We start from the raw sequence: 21,581 nt of genomic DNA, 5'->3' as shown, positions 1-21,581 counted from the left end.
AACTGTTATCTACGAAAGTTCAAAATAATCATTCAGTAACTGAACTGTCTGCTAAAACAAGAATCAAAACTCTTCAGAGGAAGATAACAGAATCCAGTGTCTCTACACATTATTATCCAAATGTAAATATTTAATCAAAAACTCATTTGATAAACATAAAAAAGAAAAATGTGATCCACAGTAGGGTAGAAAAATAGGCAATAGAACCTTTAACCCAAGTGAGTAGACAAAAACCTTTAATTATTTAGTATAACAGGGCTATAAAAGTAGCCACCAAATGTGCTAAAAGTTCCTAAAAGACATGTTAAAATTATTTTGATTGGGATTACACTGAATTTAAGATTTTAAAAAGAAACTAATGTCATTTCCAACATTGTTTTCATGTCTCCTTTATGTCCCTCAGCAGAACTTAAGATTTCTTCTAGAGTGCCATATACTTCTTGTTAAGTATATTTCTGTGTTTTTACTGTTTGATATTGTAAATGGGATCCTTTCTTCCTTCACATTTTCTAACTGGCTACTGCTTAAATAAGAGAGTTGGATTTTTAAATATTAACTTTATGATCAATTTATAGAATTCTCTTATTTGAACGGGCATTCTCTTGTTACATTCTTAATATCTACTATAGTGACAATGGGCTTCTATCTTATTCCAAAGTTTAATGGGAATGCTTCTAATGTTTCACTGTTAAATATGATACTGACCTTTGGTTTGAAAGACTGACATGTTAAGGAAGGAGTAGTTTCCAAATTCCACATAGAAGTAAATAACGGATTTTAAATTTTAACAAATGCCTATTTAGTTATCTACTAAAAAGAGAAAAATTATAGGATCGTTTTACCTATTAACATGCTAAATTTTATGAAATGCTGAATGATTCCTTGCATTCCCTGATTAACACTCTCCCCAGCATTTTGTAATGTGCTGCCATACTGTATTTGCTACTCTAATTTTCTTCTGTGTGCTTTGTAAAAGTTTGTCTTTAAAAGAAATTTACAGCTTAAGCAATACAAAACAATTCTGCATTATTTAGTTTCAAAGTACTACTAAATGAAAAGCAAAGTGCAGATAAAAATACTGGACAAACCAGGACTAGAAGGAAACTAACTCACCATAATAAAAGCCATATGAAAAAACAGAGCTATGATCATACTGAATAGTAAAAGCCTGAAAGATTTTCCTCTAAGATCATAAGGCAAGGCTTCCCACTTTTCCCACTTCTAGTCAACATAGTACTATAAGTTATAGCCAGAGCAATAAAATTAATAAAAGGCATCTAAACTGGAAGGGAAACAGTAAAATTATCTGTTCGCAGATGATATAATTTTATATATAGATAACACTAAAGATCCCACAGAAAACCTATTAGAATAAATAAATTCAGCAAAGTACCAGGACATGTAAATCAACACACACAAAATCGTGTTTGTATGCACTAATAATGAACAATCTGAAAAGTAAATTAAAAAACAAATCCATTTACAATAGCATCAAAAAAATAAAACATTTAGAAATTAACCAAGGAGGTAAAAGATGTGCACAATAAAAAATTATAAAACAACACTGAAAGAAATTAAAGAACACAAATAAATGGAAAGATATCCCACGTTCATGGACTGGAAGACAATACTGTCAGGATGTCAATATTATCCAAAGCAACCTATAGAGTCATACAGTCCCTATCAAAATCCCAAAGACATTTTTTGCAGAAATAGAAATATCAGCCTGGATAGAGCTGAAGACTATTCTACTAAGTATCACAAGAATGGAAAAACAAGCATCACATGTACTCACCATCAAATTGGTATTAACTGACTTAACTGACCAACACTTAAGTGCACAAATAGTAGTAACATTCATCAGGTGTCGGGCAGGATGGGGGGGAGGAGGGGATAGGAATATTCATACCTAATTGGTGCAGTGCGCACCATCTGGGGGATGGAAGTTTGAAGCTCTGACTCAGGTGGGGCAAAGGCAATATAAATAACCTAAACATTTGTACCCCTGTAATATGCCACAATAAAAAAATTAAAAATTAAAAAAAAGAAATATAAATACCAATATTAAAATTCTTATCAAATCTCAAGGGACCCCAAATAGCCAAAATAATCTTCAAAAAGAATAACAAAGTTGGAGGTCTCACATCCTTGATTTCAAATTTATTGCAAAACTACAGTGATCAAAACAATGTGGCACTGGCATATAGGTAACATAGACCATGGAAGATAATAGAAAGCCCAGAAATAAATCCCCATATATGTTCAAATGATCCTCAACAAAGAAGTCAAAATCACTCAATGAAAAAATGATGGTCTCTTCAACAAATGATTTTGGAAAACTGGATACCCACATGGAAAAGAATGAAGTTGGACCCTTATCTTGAACCACATACAAAAATTAACTCAAAATGGATTAAAGACCAAAATTTAACACCCAAAACATAAACTCCCAAGAAGAAAACAGACCATCATAACATTTAATTTGACAACGATTTCTTCACTAAAAGAATAGGCAACAGAAGCAAAAATAGATAAATGAGACTGTATCAAATGTAAAAACTTTTGTGCATCCAAGGACACAACAAGAGAATAAAAAGGCAACCTATAAAATAGAGAAAATATCTGCAAACCATATAACTGATTAGGGGGTTAACATCCACAATATACAGAACTCCTGCCCCCAGTTAAAATGGCTTTTATCAAAAAGACAAGCAATAATGGATATTAGTGACAATGTGTAGAAAGGGGAACCCTTGTAAACTGTTGATGGGAATGTAAATTATCAATAGTACACAGCTGCTATGAAGAACAACATGGAAGTTCCTCAAGAAACTAAAAACAGAACTACCATATGATCCAACAATCCCACTGCTGGGTATATATCCAAAAGAAAGGAAATCTGTATATAAAAGAGATATCTGCACTGCCATGTTTACTGCAGTATTATTCGCACCAGCCAAAATATTGAATCAATGTACATGTCCATAAATAGATGAACGGATAAAAAACAATGTGGTACATGTATACAATGGAATATTATTCATCCACAAAAAAGAATAAAATCCTGTCATTTGCAACAACATGGATGCAATTGAAGGACATTATTGTTAAGTGAAATAAGACAGGCACAAGAAGACAAATAACACATATTCTCACTTACATATACAGGAGTTTAAAAAAAAAATGAACTCAGAGAGATAAAGAGTAGAATGATGGTTACCAGAGATTGGGAAAGGTAGTGGGGAGGGGAGGCAATAAACAAGGGATGGTTAATGGGTACAAAAATACAGCTAGATGCAGGGGTTGTGGGAAAGGAAAAATAAGAAAGAAAAAGGAAAGAAGGAAGGCAGCGAAAAAAGAAATGAAAAAAGAAAAGAAAATACAGCTAGATAGAAGGAATAAGATTTAATGTTTAGTAGCACAGTTAAAAGGGTGACTATATTTAACAATAACTTACTGTATATTTCAAAATAACAAAAAAGGTAGAACTGGAATGTTCCCAAAACAAAGAAATAACAAACGCTTGAGGTGATGGACATCTGAATTACCCTGATTTGATTATTACACATTATACACTTGATGCAAAATATCACCTGTACCTTATAAATGTATGTACAACTATTACACATCCATAATAATCGAAAAAAAAATTTTTTTGGAGACAGTCTCGCTCTGTTGCCCAGGCTAGAGTGCGGTGGCATCAGCCTAGCTCACAGCAACCTCAAACTCCTGGGCTTAAGCAATTCTTCTACCTCAGCGTCCCGAGTAGTTGGGACTACAGGCATGCACCACCATGTCCGGTTAATTTTTTCTACAAATTTTTAGTTGTCCAGATAATTTCTTTCTCTTTTTTAGTAGAGACGGGGTCTCACTCTTGCTCAGGCTGGTGTGGAACTCCCAACCTCAAGCGATCCTACTGCTTCGGCCTCCCAGAGTGCTAGGATTACAGGCATGAGCCACCACATCCGGCCTGAAAATTTTTAAAGTAAATAAAAAGTAAAAGGTAAATCTAAGCAAAAAAGAAAAAGAATAAGAAGTCCTACAATTCAACAGCTCATTAAAAAATGAGCAAAGAAACTACATTGGCATTTCTCCACAGATGATGTACAAATGGTCAACGAACATATAAAAAGATGCTCAACATCACTAATGAGAGAAATACAAATTAAATCCAGAATGAGATACCATCTCATACCCATTAGGATAGCTACTATCAGAAAAAGAGAAATTGGCCAGTTCCGGTGGCTCACGCCTATAATCCTAGCACTCTGGGAGGACGAGGCAGGAGGATCGCTTGAGGTTGGGAGTTCAAGACCAGCCTGAGCAAGAGCGAGACCCTCGTCTCTACAAAAAATAAATAAATAAATAAATAAATTAGATGGACAACTAAAAATATATATAGAAAAAATTAGCCAGGCATGGTGGCACATGCCTGTAGTCCCAGCTACTCGGGAGGCTGAGGCAGGATTGCTTAAGCCCAGGAGTCTGAGGTTGCTGTGAGCTAGGCTGACGCCACAGCACTCCAGCCAGGGCAAAAGAGCGAGACTCTGGCTCAAAAAAAAAGAGAGAAATTAAATGTTGGCAAAGACATGGAGAAACTGGAACCCTTGTGCACTGCCAGTGGGAATGTAAAATGGTACAGACATTATGGAAACAGTAGAGTGATTCCTCAAAAAATTAAAGACAGCATTTCCTTATGATCTAGCAATTCCACTTCTGGGAACATACTCAAAAAATTGAAAGCGGGGTCTCAGACATTTGTACACTCCTGTTCACAGCAGCATTATTCACAATAGCCAAAAGGTAGAAGCAACTCCAAATGCCTAATGACAGACAAATGGATAAGCAAATTGTAGTATATACATTCAATGGATTATTCCACCTAGAAAAGGAAATTCTGATATATGCTACAACATGAATGAGTCTTGAAGACTAAGTAAAATAAACCAAGTAAAATAAGCCAGTAACAAAGACAAATACTGTATGATTCCACTCACATGAGGTACTGAGTAGTCAAAATCATAGGGACAAAAACTAAAATGGTGGCTGCCAGGGACTGAGGGAGGGGATGTGGGGAGATATTTTTCAATGGGTACAGACTTTGAGTTTTGCAAGATGAAAAAAGTTCTGAGACAGATGGTCGTAATGATTGCACAACAATGTGAATATATTTAATATCACTGAGCTGGGCATTGAAAAATGGTAAATTTTATGTTATGTATATTTTACCACAACTCAAAAACAAATTTTTTCCTAAAAAAAAAGCAAGATGGACCAAGAATGTAGGAAAAGAATTATTTTTTTAAAAAAATCATTACTCATGAAAAATCCTGTTTTAAAAATCCAATAGAATACCTAAATTGATTTTACGTATAATATTTTATCACGAATGCTCAAAAGTTAAGAGAGATAATGGCTGAAGCTTAGAAATCTACTATTGGCATTTTAAACCACTTAGCATTTAAACATTGTAATTACTTCAATTTCTCCACAATTAGCATTTATATACACATAGGTTGAAATTACGTTTAGGGAATGAAATATTCTAATAGTGTAGTATATTATAATATCATAAAAGTGCTTTTTACTTATCCATTCTCTTATCCCTGCATTAGTTTAACCTATAGGATATAAAATGATAGGACAATTTTCTAGCTATTGGCAGACATCTGCTAAATGTAGTATATACAGAATGACAGTGGAAAAAGAAATGCAATATGACATACTTCTGCTTGAAGGTATGCTGCTAACAGCAATGTCAGGTTGGATATTTACAAAGCATCCTCACCCTCCAAACCATGCCTAATAAAGGACACAGTCTGGGATATTAAGACCAAACAAGGGCCGGGAGTGGTGGCTCATGCCTGTAATCCTAGCACTCTGGGAAGTCGAGGCAGGAAGATCGCCTGAAGTCAGGAGTGGGAGACCAGTCTGAGCAAGAGCAAGACCCCATCGCTACTAAAAACAGAAAAACTCAGCCAGGTGTGGTGGCACATTCCTGTAGTCCCAGCTACTGGGGAGGATGAGGCAGGAGAATCACCTGAGCCCAGGAGTTTGAGGTTGCTGTGAGCTAGCCTGATGCCACAGCACTCTAGTCCGGGTGACAGAGCAAGACTCTGTCTCAAAAAACAAAAAACAATGTATGTATCTTAATTTTAAATTAATTAAAATTAATTTTTTATTGCTAAATAATACTAAGGATCATTTGTACCTTCAGTGAGTCATGCTCTTTTAGCTGGTGGAGGGTCTTTCCCTCCCTGTGGACGGCTGCTGACTGATCAGAATGGTAGCTGCTGAAGTTTAGGGAGGTTGTGGCAATTTCTTAAAATCAGACAACTTGAAATGAAGTTTGCCATATCAATTGACTCCTTCTTTCACGAAAGATTTCTCTGTAGCATGTGATGCTGCTTGACAGCATTTTACCAACAGAACTTTCAAAATTGGAGTCAATCCTCTCAAACCCGCCACTGTTTCATCAACTAAGTTTATGTAATATTCTAAATCCTTTGTTGTCATTTCAACAATGTTCACAGCATCTTCACCAGGGGGAAATCCCATCTTGAGAAACTACTTGTTTTGCTCATCCTTAAGAAACAACTCCTCATTCATTCAAGTTTGATCATGAGTTTGCAGCAATTCAGTCACAACTTCAGGCTCCACTTCCAATTCTAGTTTTCTTGCTATTCTACCACATCTATGGTGACTTCCTCCACCGAAGCTTTGAACCTCTGAAAGTCATCCATAAAGATTGGAATCAACTGCCTCCAAACTCTTGTTCATGTTGATAATTTAGACCTCCTCCCATAAATCATGAATGTTTTTAATGGCATGTAGAATGGTGAATCTTTTCCAAAGGGTGTTCAATTTACTTTACCAAGATCCATCAGAGGACTCACTAACAGCTATATATAGCCTAAAGAAATGTATTTCTTAAACAGTAAGACTTTAAAGTCAAAATTTGTAGTCACAGGCCACAGAATGGATACTGTGTTAGCAGGCATGAAAACAACATTAATCTCCTGGTACTTCTCCATTAGAGTTCTGGGATAACCAGGTACATTGCCAATGAGCAATAATACTTTGAAAGGAATCTTTTTTTCCTGAGCAGTAGGTCTCAAAAGTAGGCTTAAAATATTCAGTAAATCATGCTATAAACAGATGTTTTGTCATACTGGCTTTGTTGTTCCATTTATAGAGCAAAGGCCAAGTAGATGTAGCATAACTCTTAAGGAAGTCAGGATTTTTGAAATGGTACATTGAGCAATGGCTTCAACTTAAAGTCACTAGTTGTATTAAGCCCTAATAAAGAGAGCCTATCCTTTGAAGCCAGGCATTGACTTCTCCTAGCTATGAAAGTCCTACATGGCATCTTCTTCTAATAGAAGGGTGTTTCATCTGAAAATGTGTTTCTTAGCACAGCCACCTGTATCAATGATCTTAGCTAGATCTTCTGGATAACTTGCTGTAGCTTCTCTACATAAGCACTTGCTGCTATGTTACGGAGACGGGTTCTTTCCTTAAATCTCTTGAACCAACCTCTGCCAGCTTCCAACTTTTCTCCTGCAGCTTCCTCACCACTCTGAGCCTTCATCGAATTGAAATGAGTAAGGGCCTTGCTCTGGATTAGGCTTTGGCTTAAGGGAATGCTGTCTGGTTTGATCTTCTATCCAGATCACTAAGTTTCTCCATATCAGCAATGAGGCTGTTTTGTCTTATCATCATTTGCGTGGTCACTGGAGTTAGCACCTTTAATTTATTTTAAGAACTTTTCCTTTGCATTGACAACTTGGCTAACTGTTTGGTGCAACAGGCCTAGCTTTACGCCTGTATCAGCTTTTGACAAGCCTTTCTCACTAAGCTTAATCATTCATAGCTTTATGGTTTTCTTTTTTTGTTGTTGTTGTTGTTTTCTTTTTTGAGGCAGAGCTTGCTTCTGTTGTACAGGCTAGAGTGCCAGGGCATCAGCCTAGCTCACAGCAACCTCAAACTCCTGGGCTCAAGTGATCCTCCTGAGTAGCTAGGACTACAGGCACACACCACCATGCTTGGCTAATTTTTTCTATTTTTAGTAGAGACAGGATCTTGCTCTTGGCTCAGTCTGGTCTCGAACTCCTGAGCTCAGGTAATCCTCTGGCCTCGTCCTCTCAGAGTGCTGGGATTACAAGTATGAGCCACGTCGCCCAGGCCCACTCATAGCTTTTGATTTAGAATGAGAGACCCATGACTCTGGCTTTCACTTGAACACTTAGAGAGCATTGTAGGGTTATTAATTGGCCTAATTTCAATATTGTTGTGTTTTGGGAAATAGGAAAAGGGAAAGAGAAGGGGAATGGCCAGTCAGTGGAGCAGTCAGAACATACACAACATTTATTAAGTTCATCATCTTATATGGACATGGTTCATGGCACCCCAAAACAATTACAGTAGTAACCTCAAAGATCACCAATTACCATGACAGATAAAATGAAAAAGTTTGAAATACTGCAAGAATTTCCAAAATGTAACAGAGACACAAAGTAAGCACATGGTGTTAGAAAAATGGCACCAATCAATTTGCTTGACACAGGGTGCCTCAAACCTTCAAAATGTGTAAAAAGAAAAAAAAAAAAAGCAGTTATCTGCAAAGTGCAATAAAACAACATATGCCTCTATTTGTAAAAAAAAATTTTTTTGAGGCAAGGTCTCACTCGGTTCCCCAGGCCTAGAGTGCAGTGGCATCATAACTCACTGCTCCAGGGAGACTTCTCTTTCCTTTGTGAAGGGCAGGGTACCCTGGAATGGGTTCCTCCCAAGAGAGGAGCTGTGCCTATTAAATTTTAATTTTATTTTTAAAAATTTTTAATTCATAAAGAAAAAAATTTTTATTCTAAAAATTATAAAAAGACTAAGAAAAAAGAAAAACCGCACACTGCAACCTCAAATGCCTAGGTTCAATTGATCCTCCTGCCTCAGCCTCCCAAGCAGCTGGGACTATAGAAGTGCACCACCACACGGGCTAGTTTTTTAAATTTTTGTAGAGACAAGGTCTCACTCTTGCCCAAGGTGGTCTCAAACTCCTGGCCCCAAGTGCTCCTCCCATCTTGGGCTCACAGCCTATAGCTGTGAGCCACTGTGCCTGGTCTGTATTTTTAAAATTAGTATTTAGTAAACTCCAGATACTGTGAGTGCCCAAGATGTCAAACAAAAATTTTTTTTATAAACAATATTCAAGACTGTTGTATCTAAAATTTTTTTTAAGCTTTCCAGACTACAACACTACTTCAACAGTAAATACACAGTTATACACCACATTAAGGACATTCCGGTCAACTATAGACCACATATATACAACAGTGGTCTCATAAGGTTAAGCTGAAAAATTCCTACCACCTAGTGACATCATAGCGTTCGTAAGGTCTTAGCACAAGGCATTATCATGTGTCTGTGATAATGCTGGTATAAATAAACCTCCTGTGCTGCCAGTTGTGTAAAAGTAATACACATATAATTATGTATGGTATATAATACTATACTTGATAATGATAATAAATGACTATGTTACTAGTTTATGTATTTTCTATGCATTTATTGTTATTTTAGAGTGTATTCCCTCTACTTATAAAAAAGTTAACTGTAAAACAGCCTCAGGCAGGTCCTTCAGCAGATATTCCAGAAGAAGCATTGTTATCATAGGAGATGGCAGCTCTATGCATTTTACTGCCTCTGAAGACCTTCCAGTGAAATAAGATGTGGAGGAAGAAGACAGTTGATAGAGATGATCCTGACCCTGCATAGGTCTAGGTTAATGTGTGTGTCTGGGTGTTAGTCTTTAACAAAAAAATTTTGAAATTAAAAAAAAAAAAAAAAAAAAAGTAAAACAGGCCGGGTGCGGTGGCTCACGCCTGTAATCCTAGCACTCTGGGAGGCCGAGGCGGGTGGATCGCTCGAGGTCAGGAGTTCGAGACCAGCCTGAGCAAGAGTGAGACCCCGTCTCTACTAAAAATAGAAAGAAATTATATGGACAACTAAAATATATATATACAAAAAATTAGCCGGGCATGGTGGTGCATGCCTGTAGTCCCAGCTACTCGGGAGGCTGAGGCAGTAGGATCGCTTGAGCCCAGGAGTTTGAGGTTGCTGTGAGCTAGGCTGAAGCCACGGCACTCACTCTAGCCTGGGCAACAGAGTGAGACTCTGTCTCAAAAAAAAAAAATAAATAAAAAAATAAAAAAATTAAAAAAAGTAAAACAGAAAAAAGCTTATTTATGGATGGAATAAAGACATAAAGAAGATATTTTTGTACAACTGTGTTTTAAGTGTTAATACAAAAGAGTAAAAAAGTTTATAAAGTAAAAAAGTCACAGTAAGCCAAGGTTAATTATAGAAGAAAAATTTTTAAATAAATTTGGTGCAGCCTAAGTATACAATGTGTATAAAATCTACAGTAGTAGACAGTAACGTCTTAGGCCTTCACATTCATTCCCGCTCATTCACTGACCTACCCAGAGTAACTCCTAGTCCTGAAAGCTTCATCATGATAAGTATCCTATACAGGTGAACCATATTTTATCTTTTATACAGTATCTTTAATGTACCTTTTTATATTTATATATACAAATACATAGTACAGTTGCCTACAATATTCAGTAAAATAACATTTACTACAGGTTTGTAGTCTAGGAGCAATACGCTAAAGCCTAGGTGTGAGTAGGCTATCCATCTAGATTTGTGTACATACACTCGGTACAATGTCAAAAATTGCCTAACAACATATTTCCTAGAATGCATCCCCTTAGTTAAGCAATATATGACTATCTGTAAGATTTTTCGAGAATGCACTGTCAACTTTAGTGCAATGTTTCACAGAGGAAACATAAACCATGATTTCTTTGTTATTAATATATCTAGCAAAATCTGTATTAATCTTAGCGGGGAATTGAAGTCACACACAATGTTGACTATAAGGGAAGTATCTAGGACTCACAAAGTTTAAGAGAGGTACAGTTCCCACATTCTAAGACAAGAATGAGAGGGGAAAATGCTATCAAGTTTTTGAAGTAGATATCAAAAAGCTGCCCACAATTTGCTTCTACATGAGGGGAGTAGGGATGAGAAGGTGGGCAAATAAGTGTGGGAACAGAGAAAACAAGATCCACCACAAGTTGACTGTTGAAGCTGGGTGATGGCTATACATGGGGGTTCGCTGTACTATCCTGGAAATTTTACATAATAATTTTATAAGATAGTACACACGTAACAGAAAAGCTATCTTATAAATTTAATAATATGGTGAATAAAATCTGAGTTCAAATTGATCTTGGCAAACCGATGAAATCAATCTCACTGTTTTCATGAAAATACAAACACACAAATACAACTTCATAGCTGCAGGAGAAACTCTCCATGTATCTCAAGCCTAAACTAAATTCTTCAAGTTAGTTCATTCTTACAAGTATGTTCATTACGATGGAAAAGATGGTTTCAGTCACTGTGTATATAGTGGTGCTCCCTATAAGTCTCTAACCAAAAGAAAGAGAAAAGCTGGGGTCCCATTTGGTGGCCAGAAAAGAAAGTGACATGGAAGCACTGAGTTTAGAGATCTACCAGATAAGGCCTCAAGACAATTGCTGGTAATATACTTAAAAGAACCCTGGGCCAGGATTTCTATAATCCCCGAGTTTGGGGAGGGAGGCTGAGGCAGGAGGATTGCTTGAGGCCAGGAGTTTGAGATCAGCCTAGGCAACATAGAGAGATCCATCTCTACCCTCCCCCACCAAAAAAAAAATTAGGCGGGTGTGACAGTGTGTGCCTGTAGTCCCAGCAACCTGGGAAGCTGAGGTGGGAGGATTCCTTGAGCCCAGGAGTTCAAGGCTGCAGTGAGCTATAATGGTGTCACCGTACTCCAGCCTGGAAGAGAGAGTAAGACTGTCACTTTAAAAAAAAAAAAAAAAAAGAAGGGGGGTGGGGGGATCTGTGAAAAGCACAAATATTAAAACTTCTAACGGCACTCACTCTAGCCTGGGCAACAGAGTGAGACTCTGTCTCAAAAAAAAAAAAAAAAAAAAAAAAATATAAAACTTCTAAAGTTATTCTAATAAAAATAAGTGAACATTCAAAGAATACATCAAATTGAATATTACTAGGAAAACTTAGATTCCCATTTCTCCAAAATAAAAACCATTCTTGGCCAGGCACGGTGGCTCACGCCTGTAATCCTAGCACTCTGGGAGGCTGAGGCGGGTGGATTGTTTGAGCTCAGGAGTTCGAGACCAGCCTGAGCAAGAGCGAGACCCCATCTCTACTAAAAATAGAAAATTATCTGTACAACTAAAAATATATATAGAAAAAATTAGCCGGGCATGGTGGCACATGCCTATAGTCCCAGCTACTTGGGAGGCTGAGGCAGGAGGATCGCTTGAGCCCAGGAGTTTGAGGTTGCTGTGAGCTAGGCTCACGCCACAGCACTCTAGCCCGGGCAACAGAGTCAGACTCTGTCTCAAAAAATAAATAAATAATTAATAAAAAATAAAAACCAGTCTTTCAGGCCCATTTCATTTTCACTACAGGCAAATCAGGTAGGAAAATATTATCAGGTATGCCAAAATTAACAGGGCATACATCAACATTATTTATTTAATGCAAGATTTAACAGAAAAAACTGTAACTATATATGTCAAAACACATATTGAAAGAAAAAATATACATTGAAAGAAACATATACTGAAAGGTATGTTGGGCTTCATCAAAATTAACAACTTTTGTGCTTCAAAGGACACCATCAAGCAAGTAAAAAGACAACCCACAAATGGAAGAAAATATTTGCAAATCCTATACCGATAAGGGACTTGTATCCAGAATACATAAAGCTCTGATACAACTCAACAATAAAAAGACAACCCAATCAAAAATAAAAAAGAGGAGTTTGAATAGCCATTTTTCCAAAAATATACAAATGGCCAATAAGCACATTAAAAGATGCTCAACATCATTAGTCATCAGGGAAACACAAACCAAAACCAAAGTGAGATTCCACCACACCCACTACGATAGCTATAATCAAAATAAATTGAACTTAAGTATTGGTGAGGATATAAAGAAACTGGAACCTTCATACACTACTGGTAAGAAAGATGGTGTACTCACTTTGAGAAACAGTTTGGCAATTCCTCAAAACATTAAACACAGAATTACCATATGACCTAGCAATTTTACTCTACATAAAAACTTATGCACCAATATTCAGAGCAGCATTATCCATAATCTCCTAAAAGTGAAAAACGACCCAAAATCTATCAACTGATGAATTGATTTTTAAAAATGTAGTTTATCCAGACAATGGAATATTGTCCAGGGGGAAAAAAATGAAGTTCTGATACAAATATGGATGAACCTTAAAACCACTGTATTAAGTTAAAGTCAGTCATAAAGATCACATATTCTATGATCTCATTTACATGAAATCTCCGGAATAAGCAAATCCACTGAGATAGAAATTAGATTAATGACCGCCAGGAGTTGGAGAGGGGTAGAGGAAGTGACTACTAATGGATATGATATTTCTTTGCTCGGTGATGAAAATGTCCTAAAATCAGTGGTGGTGATGACCGCAGAACTCTTGTGAATATACTAAAACCCACTCAACCGTACACTTTAAATAGGTGACTTTTATAGCATGTAAAATGTATCTCAATAAAGCCATAAAAATATATAAAGTGAATTGAGAGAATATCCCCAAATACACCATATTCACAGGTTATACTGAATCCATTAAATACTTGTAAACCCTACCAAGATGCTGTAAATTTGTAAAGTACACCAAAAAAGTTAAGTCTTTAAAATGCAGGGTCACTTAACTGCAAGATTAACGGAATGACCCAATTAAGCTTGCTGAGGATAAGAGGAAACTGCTGTTATATTATACCCAAACTGTTGTGACAGGCACTACCACAGTTTCACTTAATATTTACATAGTGCTAATACCTTACTACCAGGACCTATTCTAAGGGCTTCACAATTACTCTTTTTCAAACAACTTATGAAGATACAGAGGAGAAAATATATTAATTACCTTGCCAAAAGCCACACAACCAATATTGGCAGTATGAAAATTGAAACCCAGGAAATCTGACATCAGAGCTTATACTCTTAAGCAATACACAGTTATCAATCTTCCTTAATAAACAAAAAGCTGATATATAAAATATATCCAATTTGAACGTGATTGTCACCCTTCTACACAGTTTATGTACCACCCAATTAGATTTATCATAGCCAGGTAATATATTAAAATTAAGGCATGAAAACCTATCATTCATGACAAAATATCCACATTCTATTTACCTTCTCTATTACTGACTGCTGCCTCAGGAGTGATTCTCCCATCATTAATATTAGAGCTCTCCTCATCAGCATACGTCAAATGGTCATCTTCTCTATTCTCTGGCCAGTGTGGAACCTCGCTTGTGTCTCTTGAGCAGCTGCATACATCTTCATTCTTGTTGAAGTATCTCTGTAGCCACCCTGGCACAATATTCTTAACAGATTCTGTAACCCTGCTAAGAATGCCCTATTGGGGGAAAAACATGTAAGACAGTTTTAGAAATTTATCTTTTTAAATAACTACTTAGAGAAAGCCAGCTAAGCAAGACACTTCCCAACAAAATTTGTTAAAATTTAGTTACAGGACATGCTTGGAGCTCTGACTCAGGTGGGGCAAATGCAATAATATATAACCTAAACATGTGTACCCCTGTAATATGCTGAAATAAAAATAAATAAACTAATCGAACATAAAGAAACAATCTAAGAATCTTTTTTGATGGTGAAATTTCACTGCAGCAAATGTTGCCTGAAAAATCTGAGAAATCAATTTTATGATGGTAACTTTTAAAGGGAGAAAAGAAAAGTAATGTGGTATACCAACCACTAGTATTAATAGCAGTTATTGCAGTTTGGCTATGTGCCAGGCACTGGTTTAAGCAATTTATACATATTATTCAATTTAATCCTCACAATAACTTTATGAAGTTGGAATTAATATTCCCACTTTACGGATGAAGACAGACAATGAAGTTAATTAAGCAACTTACCCAAGGTAAAAACGTGACTATTACAGTGTATCTAGGATAGAGTAAAAGCATGGGCTTTGGGACTGCTGGGACCTAGGGTGAAATTTGAGTACCTCTCTGTACTCTGATTTACTCTATTGGTAAAATAAGAAAAATACCACCTCCTATTATCATCTTTAGGAATTATAATGAAAAATCAAATGAAATAATGTGAAATTACAACTCAATTTACAAGGTATAACAAAACACATACTGATAACTTTGTTACTAATAAGGAAAAAAGCTAGCAAAAACAAATTGAGGTAAGGTAATCAATTTTAAGCAACAATTTCTTTCACAAGTCAGCATTAGTAGGGTTTCAGAGAAAAAGTCAAAGAAGAGAAAAAACGACTTAGCAGGTACAGAAAATAAAGTCAAGACAGAATATATAAATCTATCTCGAACGAAAACCCAAGACACAGAGGCCTTAAAAATCCCATCAACAGAAAAGATGTGGAAGACATCTCCGATATGGGCATTTGAACAGTAAATTCCTTATTGTTTGAAAATATGTAGTAACAACTGGGAAGTACATAATTATTTTTCCACTCATTCTCCAAACAAATTTTCAACATATCTACAAGGTAAATTCTCTATGGAACATATGAAGCTGACCGGGCACAGTGTCTCACGCCTGTAATCCTAGACTGGGGCAGGGGCGAGATGGGAGGATCGCTAGAGGTCAGGAGTTCGAGATCAGCCTGAGCAATAGCGAGACCCCATCTCTACTAAAAATGGAAAGAAATTATCTGGACAACTAAAAATATATATAGAAAAAATTAGCCAGGCATGGTGGCACATGCCTGTAGTCCCAGCTACTCGGGAGGCTGAGGCAGAAGGACTGCTTGAGCCCAGGAGTTGGAAGTTGTTGTGAGCTAGGCTGACGCCACAGCACTCTAGGCTGGGCAACAGAGTGAGACTGTGTCTAAAAAAAAAAAAAAAAAAAACATATGAAGCCAACAGTTCTAGAATACTCACTACTGAAAAACACAAATTCACTGTTCCCCTTTTCAATGCTAATGTTACACAGTATTTGTTATCTTGGGAGAAAAAAGATTATATACCTACATCCAAGACTTAATATTTATAAAAACACACATAATACTAGTTACTTGCTCCCTTTCTATATTTCAAAAGACTTAAAAGTGCTTACAAGACATAATACAGTTTAAGACAGACTTTAAAACAAAAAGACATACCTGATACAGGTTATAGGCTAAAGAATCATAATAAGAATTTAATACAGACAGAAAGTTTCTCATGGACTTCCTCTAAGGTGTTCAGCTACTAAAAGTATCAGAGAATCTTGAGATCCCTACCCATCTAAGGCAAGTACGGAACAACTCAAAAGTGATACCACAACTAACCAAATGTCATTTATGTGGTAGTCTTAGATATCTTGGAGAATAATCAGAAAACTGAACAGTCAAAATGGATATACTAAAGCTCATTCACTAAAGTGCATGAACTTTGCTTTCAGATCTTGTCTTTTCTAAACTAAAATTCAACCAACTTATCTAGTCTCAGCCCAGAGCAGCTTAATACAGGAAAGTTACATTGAGACAGAGGCACGGTGAATGACAGCAGGAAGAGTAAAAAGAAATGCAGATTATAAACCTGACCTGGAACCATTTTGAAAGAACATCCCTACACTTCAGTAACAAATATACCTTTGTGGGTTAAATGACCCCATGTCATCAAGAAAACGTTAAATTAAGCTCAATATACTCTAGTACTAGTGGTTTTCAAAGTGTGATCCCATTAGCAGTAATCTCAGCATCACTCCAGGTCCTATTCCAGTCCTACTAAAAGATAAACTGCAAAGGAGGGGTCCACCTGTTTTATCAAGCCCTCCCAAGTAATCCTGATGTACCCTAAAGTTTGGGAACCACCACTATAGTTAATGAGATTAGGAAATCAGATACATTTCAGGAAATTAAGATCATTTCAGAGTAAAAGTCCCTCTAAAACAGGTAAATAAAATTGTGCAAAGCTTCGGCTTCAGTTGTCTAGAAATACACATGTGGCGCACTAGTCAGACAATAATTAAGATAAGGCCAGACACGGTGGCTCACACCTATAATCCTAGCACTCTGGGAGGCCAAGGCAGGAAGATCGCTTGAGGCCAGAAGTTCGAGATCAGCCTCAGCAACAGCGAGACTCGTTTCTACAAAAAATAGAAAAAATTAGCTGGGCATGGTGGTGCACACCTGTAGTCCCAGTAACTCAGGAGGCTAAGGCAGGAGGATCACTTGAGCACAGGAGTTTGAGGTTGCTGTGAGCTAGGCTGACGCCACAGCACTCTAGCCTGGGCAACAGAGTGAGACTCTGTCATTCATTCATTCATACATAAACAAATAAATTTTTTTTTTAAACAAGAAAAAACAATGAACAGGTGTACCAACCATACTTGGGGAAGCACCCATATTACTCAACAAGTTACATCCAACCTTTATCTCTAGAAACCAATATATAAATGTACCAGAAAAGGTGCTTTATCCTGGTGAATATTTTAGAATCTGCACTAACTCTCGGAGGTAAAGGCAGACATCACTATTCTTCATTAAATCAGTAGTTATTGATTGCATACTACATGTCAGGCATTAAACACTGGGGACACAGCAGTGAACAAGTTCCTGCCCTCTTTGAGCTCATATTCTAGGTTAGGGAGACAGACTAATAACCAGGTAAACGTAATATGTAACACATAAACATAATATGGTGATTTAGTGCTACTGACAAAAATAAAGCTGGGAAGCAAAATGGGATAGGTATCCCATTATATAAGCAAAGACTTAAAAAGTGAAGAATAGGTCATACAAATTTCTACTGGAGAAGTTATTACATACTGAGGGACAAAAAGGTGCAAAGACCAAATATAGGAGCGCCCTTGGAACATTCGGTCCAAGCTTCTGGTAAACTTAACAACTAATGCAAAACCAAAATCTTAAATTAACTTTAAACCATTCAAAATTACCCTTGATTCTTGTGTGCATACCCATGTGTGAGAATCTACATGATCTGTTCTGCAGTTTATGTAATATATCCAGTAACTATAGAAGGACTAAAACAGTATAGCCCTCAGGCGAGCAGTACTGGTGTCATCTATAAGCTCCTTAAAAAGGCAAGTATGTTTTAACAAGCTCTTAAGGTGATTCTTATGCAAATTAATGTTTGACAACTACTGTACTGTTATTCCAATTAAGGCCTTGGTAAACATAAAGCAGAATATAAGTTTAACTAAAATATAAGGTAAAGTTTTACCTCAAAGGCCACCTATTTGAATGATTGTCTCATTACCTATCAAACACAACATGACATTGTATCAGTTTTTATAAACATCAACTTTGTCATATTGACTCTGAAAATCCATCATAAACATAAAAGCCTACCTTCGAGTCAATTTTATTTCCACTGTTATGAAGACTTACACAGGGTATATATTTGTTTAGGGTAAACAGCCAATACCAGACATTAGAATTTTTTAAAAACTGCTAGGCAGGCAGGGCACAAGCACTGTGGCTCAGGCCTATAATCCCGGCACTTTAGGAGGTTGGGGCAGGAGGATCGCTTGAGGCCAGGAATGGGCAACACAGTGAAACCCTGTCTCTACAAAAATAAAAATAACTAGCCAGGTGTGGTGGCCTGCACCTGCAGTCCCAGCTACTTGGGAGGCTGAGGTGGGAGGAGGGCTTGAAGCTCAGGAATTGGAGGTTGCAGTGAGCTATGTGACCCCACTGCCCTCCCAAGTCTGGGCAATAGAACAAGACCCTGTCTCTAAAAAAATAAACAAAACCACTAGGGAAAAGAAATCTGATTACGCACAGCATTGAGTAGGAAACTATCAAGAGGTAAAGAATCTTGCCTAGCAAACAGATATGGAGAAGTATCTCCCCAACTGGCAATTTTTTATACGAGTGTAAAGTACCAAAGACAGACTTCTGCCACTAGTGGAAAACTGAGAAAGAGTGAAAGGAGTTAGATAAGACGGGAAATGGCTTTCTTATGGGAAGAAAAGGTTTCTTTGACCTTACTACCAAACAAGATCCAATATAAGCCGCCACCTATCTTTTCAGGAGTACTTGAGAGAAGAGTTCTTCAGGTCTTTACAGAATGGGGCATATCAGCTTCCTATATGGACCTGAAAGAATACTTTATGATTTAAAAAAAAAGCAAAACAAAAAACCAGAGCGGGAGACTGAAGTTCTCTGAATAAAGGGACACTGAAGAGTGAATATTCAAGTCCCACTTTACCCAATCAATTCCTCCCTACTTTTAGAGGCTTCAGCAGTAAGCGTAACTGCCACAATTGTAATTTTACAGAAGTTTTCATGCAGAAAACTGTCTCTGACCCTCCAAATCTTGGGACAGTAACTCCCTTATATGTACCAGCACTGCCCTGTACTTCCTACATGAGGGCAATTTGTCAAACAGGATGGGATTTACCATCTGTCCATGGCCTCTACCAGACCATCAGTTCTGTGAGAGTAGGCACCAGGTCTACATAGTACAGAGGTTAGTTGGTGCATGGGTTTAATTTATCTATAGCTGCACTGCTCAAATAACATCTTACTGCCTCATGAATATTCCGGGGCAAGATACTTGGGAACGTGAAGTAGGAGGATTGCTTGAGTCCAGGAGTTTGAATATAGCCCAGGCTAGATTCAAACTCCTGGGCAATGTAACGAGACCTTGTCTCTAAGAAAATAAGTATTTCGGGACAAGTTTCTAAAAGGAATTATCAGTAATTCTGGTTAATACATTCATTTGATGTAACAGTTTCACCTTAAGCAATTATCATTTTTGTTGCCCCACTAATAAATATCCCTTCCCCAAAAAAACAACTCATGAAGCTATTCAAGAACAAAGGGAAATCGCACCATCCTCTGGAAGGATAAATACCACAAAGCCAGCTAAATGAAAAGAAACAAAAAGATAGCCAAAGACAGCAAAATTAATGAAGGGCTTAGAAAAATCAACAACAAAAAACAGCATTAAAATCTTTAAAATATTCCAGATGGCCCTAAAGCAAAGTCTACACTAGATAATCATAAATAAGAAATTTAAATTCAAGGATTAAAGGAGTGAATTTTTAAACTTGAACTAGTTCAATCCATCAGGTTTTCTCTCTCCAAGAACTAAGGATTCTTCATTTGGCAAAATATGACAAAAATGCCACTGAGATTTAGACTAGTTTAAAATCCCATTTAGGGACCAGAAGCAAATTCAATTTAATACTACACACATATCAAGAACATTCATCCAAATCCAGTCCTTGCAGAAAAAAACAAAACAAAATGAACATTCAATGTGTAAAGCACTATGAATATATTAGCTTTTCAAATTATATTTAACCTGAGTTCAAGGATTAATGAAAGAAGGCTACGGTGGGAGTAAGGGGGAGGGCATTCTACAACACTAACCCAGAACTCATTTGTAATTAAAAAGATATTCTTTTCCTATAAATCTATTCACCAAATAATCAGAGATTCCTTTTCAATATGGCCAAATCCTTATTATTCCTATATATCCTTTCTTCTTCACATGCAAAGCTCTTTTCCTATTAGTTTTCTTGACTTCGGTTCTGTTCAACTCCCTTTTTTTCACATTATGCCATATTAAATAGTAGTATTCAGATTATGAAAGTCTTCTTTCTCAGATAATTTCACTAGATCTTTAAGCATAAATACCAAATACAGTCCATCATCAGTTTTAAGGTGCTGGGATCCTATTCTCCCACAATACACTGCTGTTTTGATTTCTATCTGCTCTTTTGACTGCCTGTATTGTGCTGAGGCCAGTCACTGACTCTTAGTTTTCTTCCAGAGTTCTGTGCACACCCTCCTTACCCATTTAACTTCCATGTCACCAGGCCATCCTTTACAAACTTTCTTGAAAGTCTTATTTCACATAGTTTCCCAAATCAGTTTTCTTCCTTGCTCCCTCCAACCCCAAATGAAAAACAAGGGCTAAGAACCCTGAGACTCCACCTGAGACTTTAAAAACTACCTACTTAAAAAAACATCTTAAACACTAAATATTGTCTGGGCAATAGCGAGACCCCGTCTGTACAAAAAATAAAAAACTAGCTGGGCATGGTGGCACACACCTGTAGTCTCAGCTACTCAGGAGGCTGAGGCAGGACAGGAGGATCACTTAAGCCCATGAGTTACAGGTTGCAGTGAGCTATGATGACACCACCGCCCTCCCATGCAATTCTAATGTTTCCGTTCTTTCCAGTTTTTAAATATATCTACTTTACATTACTTATTTTAATAAAGCTTCTCTATTATAACTTTAATACTCAGTTATTTCCATCAGGGAAAAAAGTAATGAAGTATTCAATTCCTAAGGCAGTTATACTGAATCTAGTTTCAATAATCCAAATTTAATCTCCAAATCTAAGGATTACTTGTCATATTTTATAACCAGAAGCCAAGCTACCCTATACACCCAGTCCAAGTCCTCCAGTTAAAATATTTTGCTAAAGAATTA

The 21,581-nt window shown here is 36.9% G+C and overlaps 1 protein-coding gene across 3 annotated transcripts in view; it reads right to left on the bottom strand.

Annotated features, from left to right (window-relative positions):
- Window positions 1-21,581, bottom strand: part of NUP153 (nucleoporin 153) — an 81,402-nt gene that overhangs the window by 54,540 nt on the left and 5,281 nt on the right. For all 3 annotated transcript variants that reach the window (XM_069493009.1, XM_069493010.1, XM_069493007.1), the window contains exon 2: window positions 14,320-14,545. In XM_069493009.1, the coding sequence (XP_069349110.1) occupies window positions 14,320-14,545 (226 nt within the window). The remainder of the gene's footprint in view (window positions 1-14,319; window positions 14,546-21,581) is intronic.

Source organism: Eulemur rufifrons, chromosome 18, assembly GCF_041146395.1.
Source record: "Eulemur rufifrons isolate Redbay chromosome 18, OSU_ERuf_1, whole genome shotgun sequence".
In the NCBI taxonomy this organism is placed as follows: Eukaryota; Metazoa; Chordata; class Mammalia; order Primates; family Lemuridae; genus Eulemur; species Eulemur rufifrons.
Note: the sequence above shows the minus strand (reverse complement) of the source record. Positions and strands in the feature narration are given on the sequence as shown.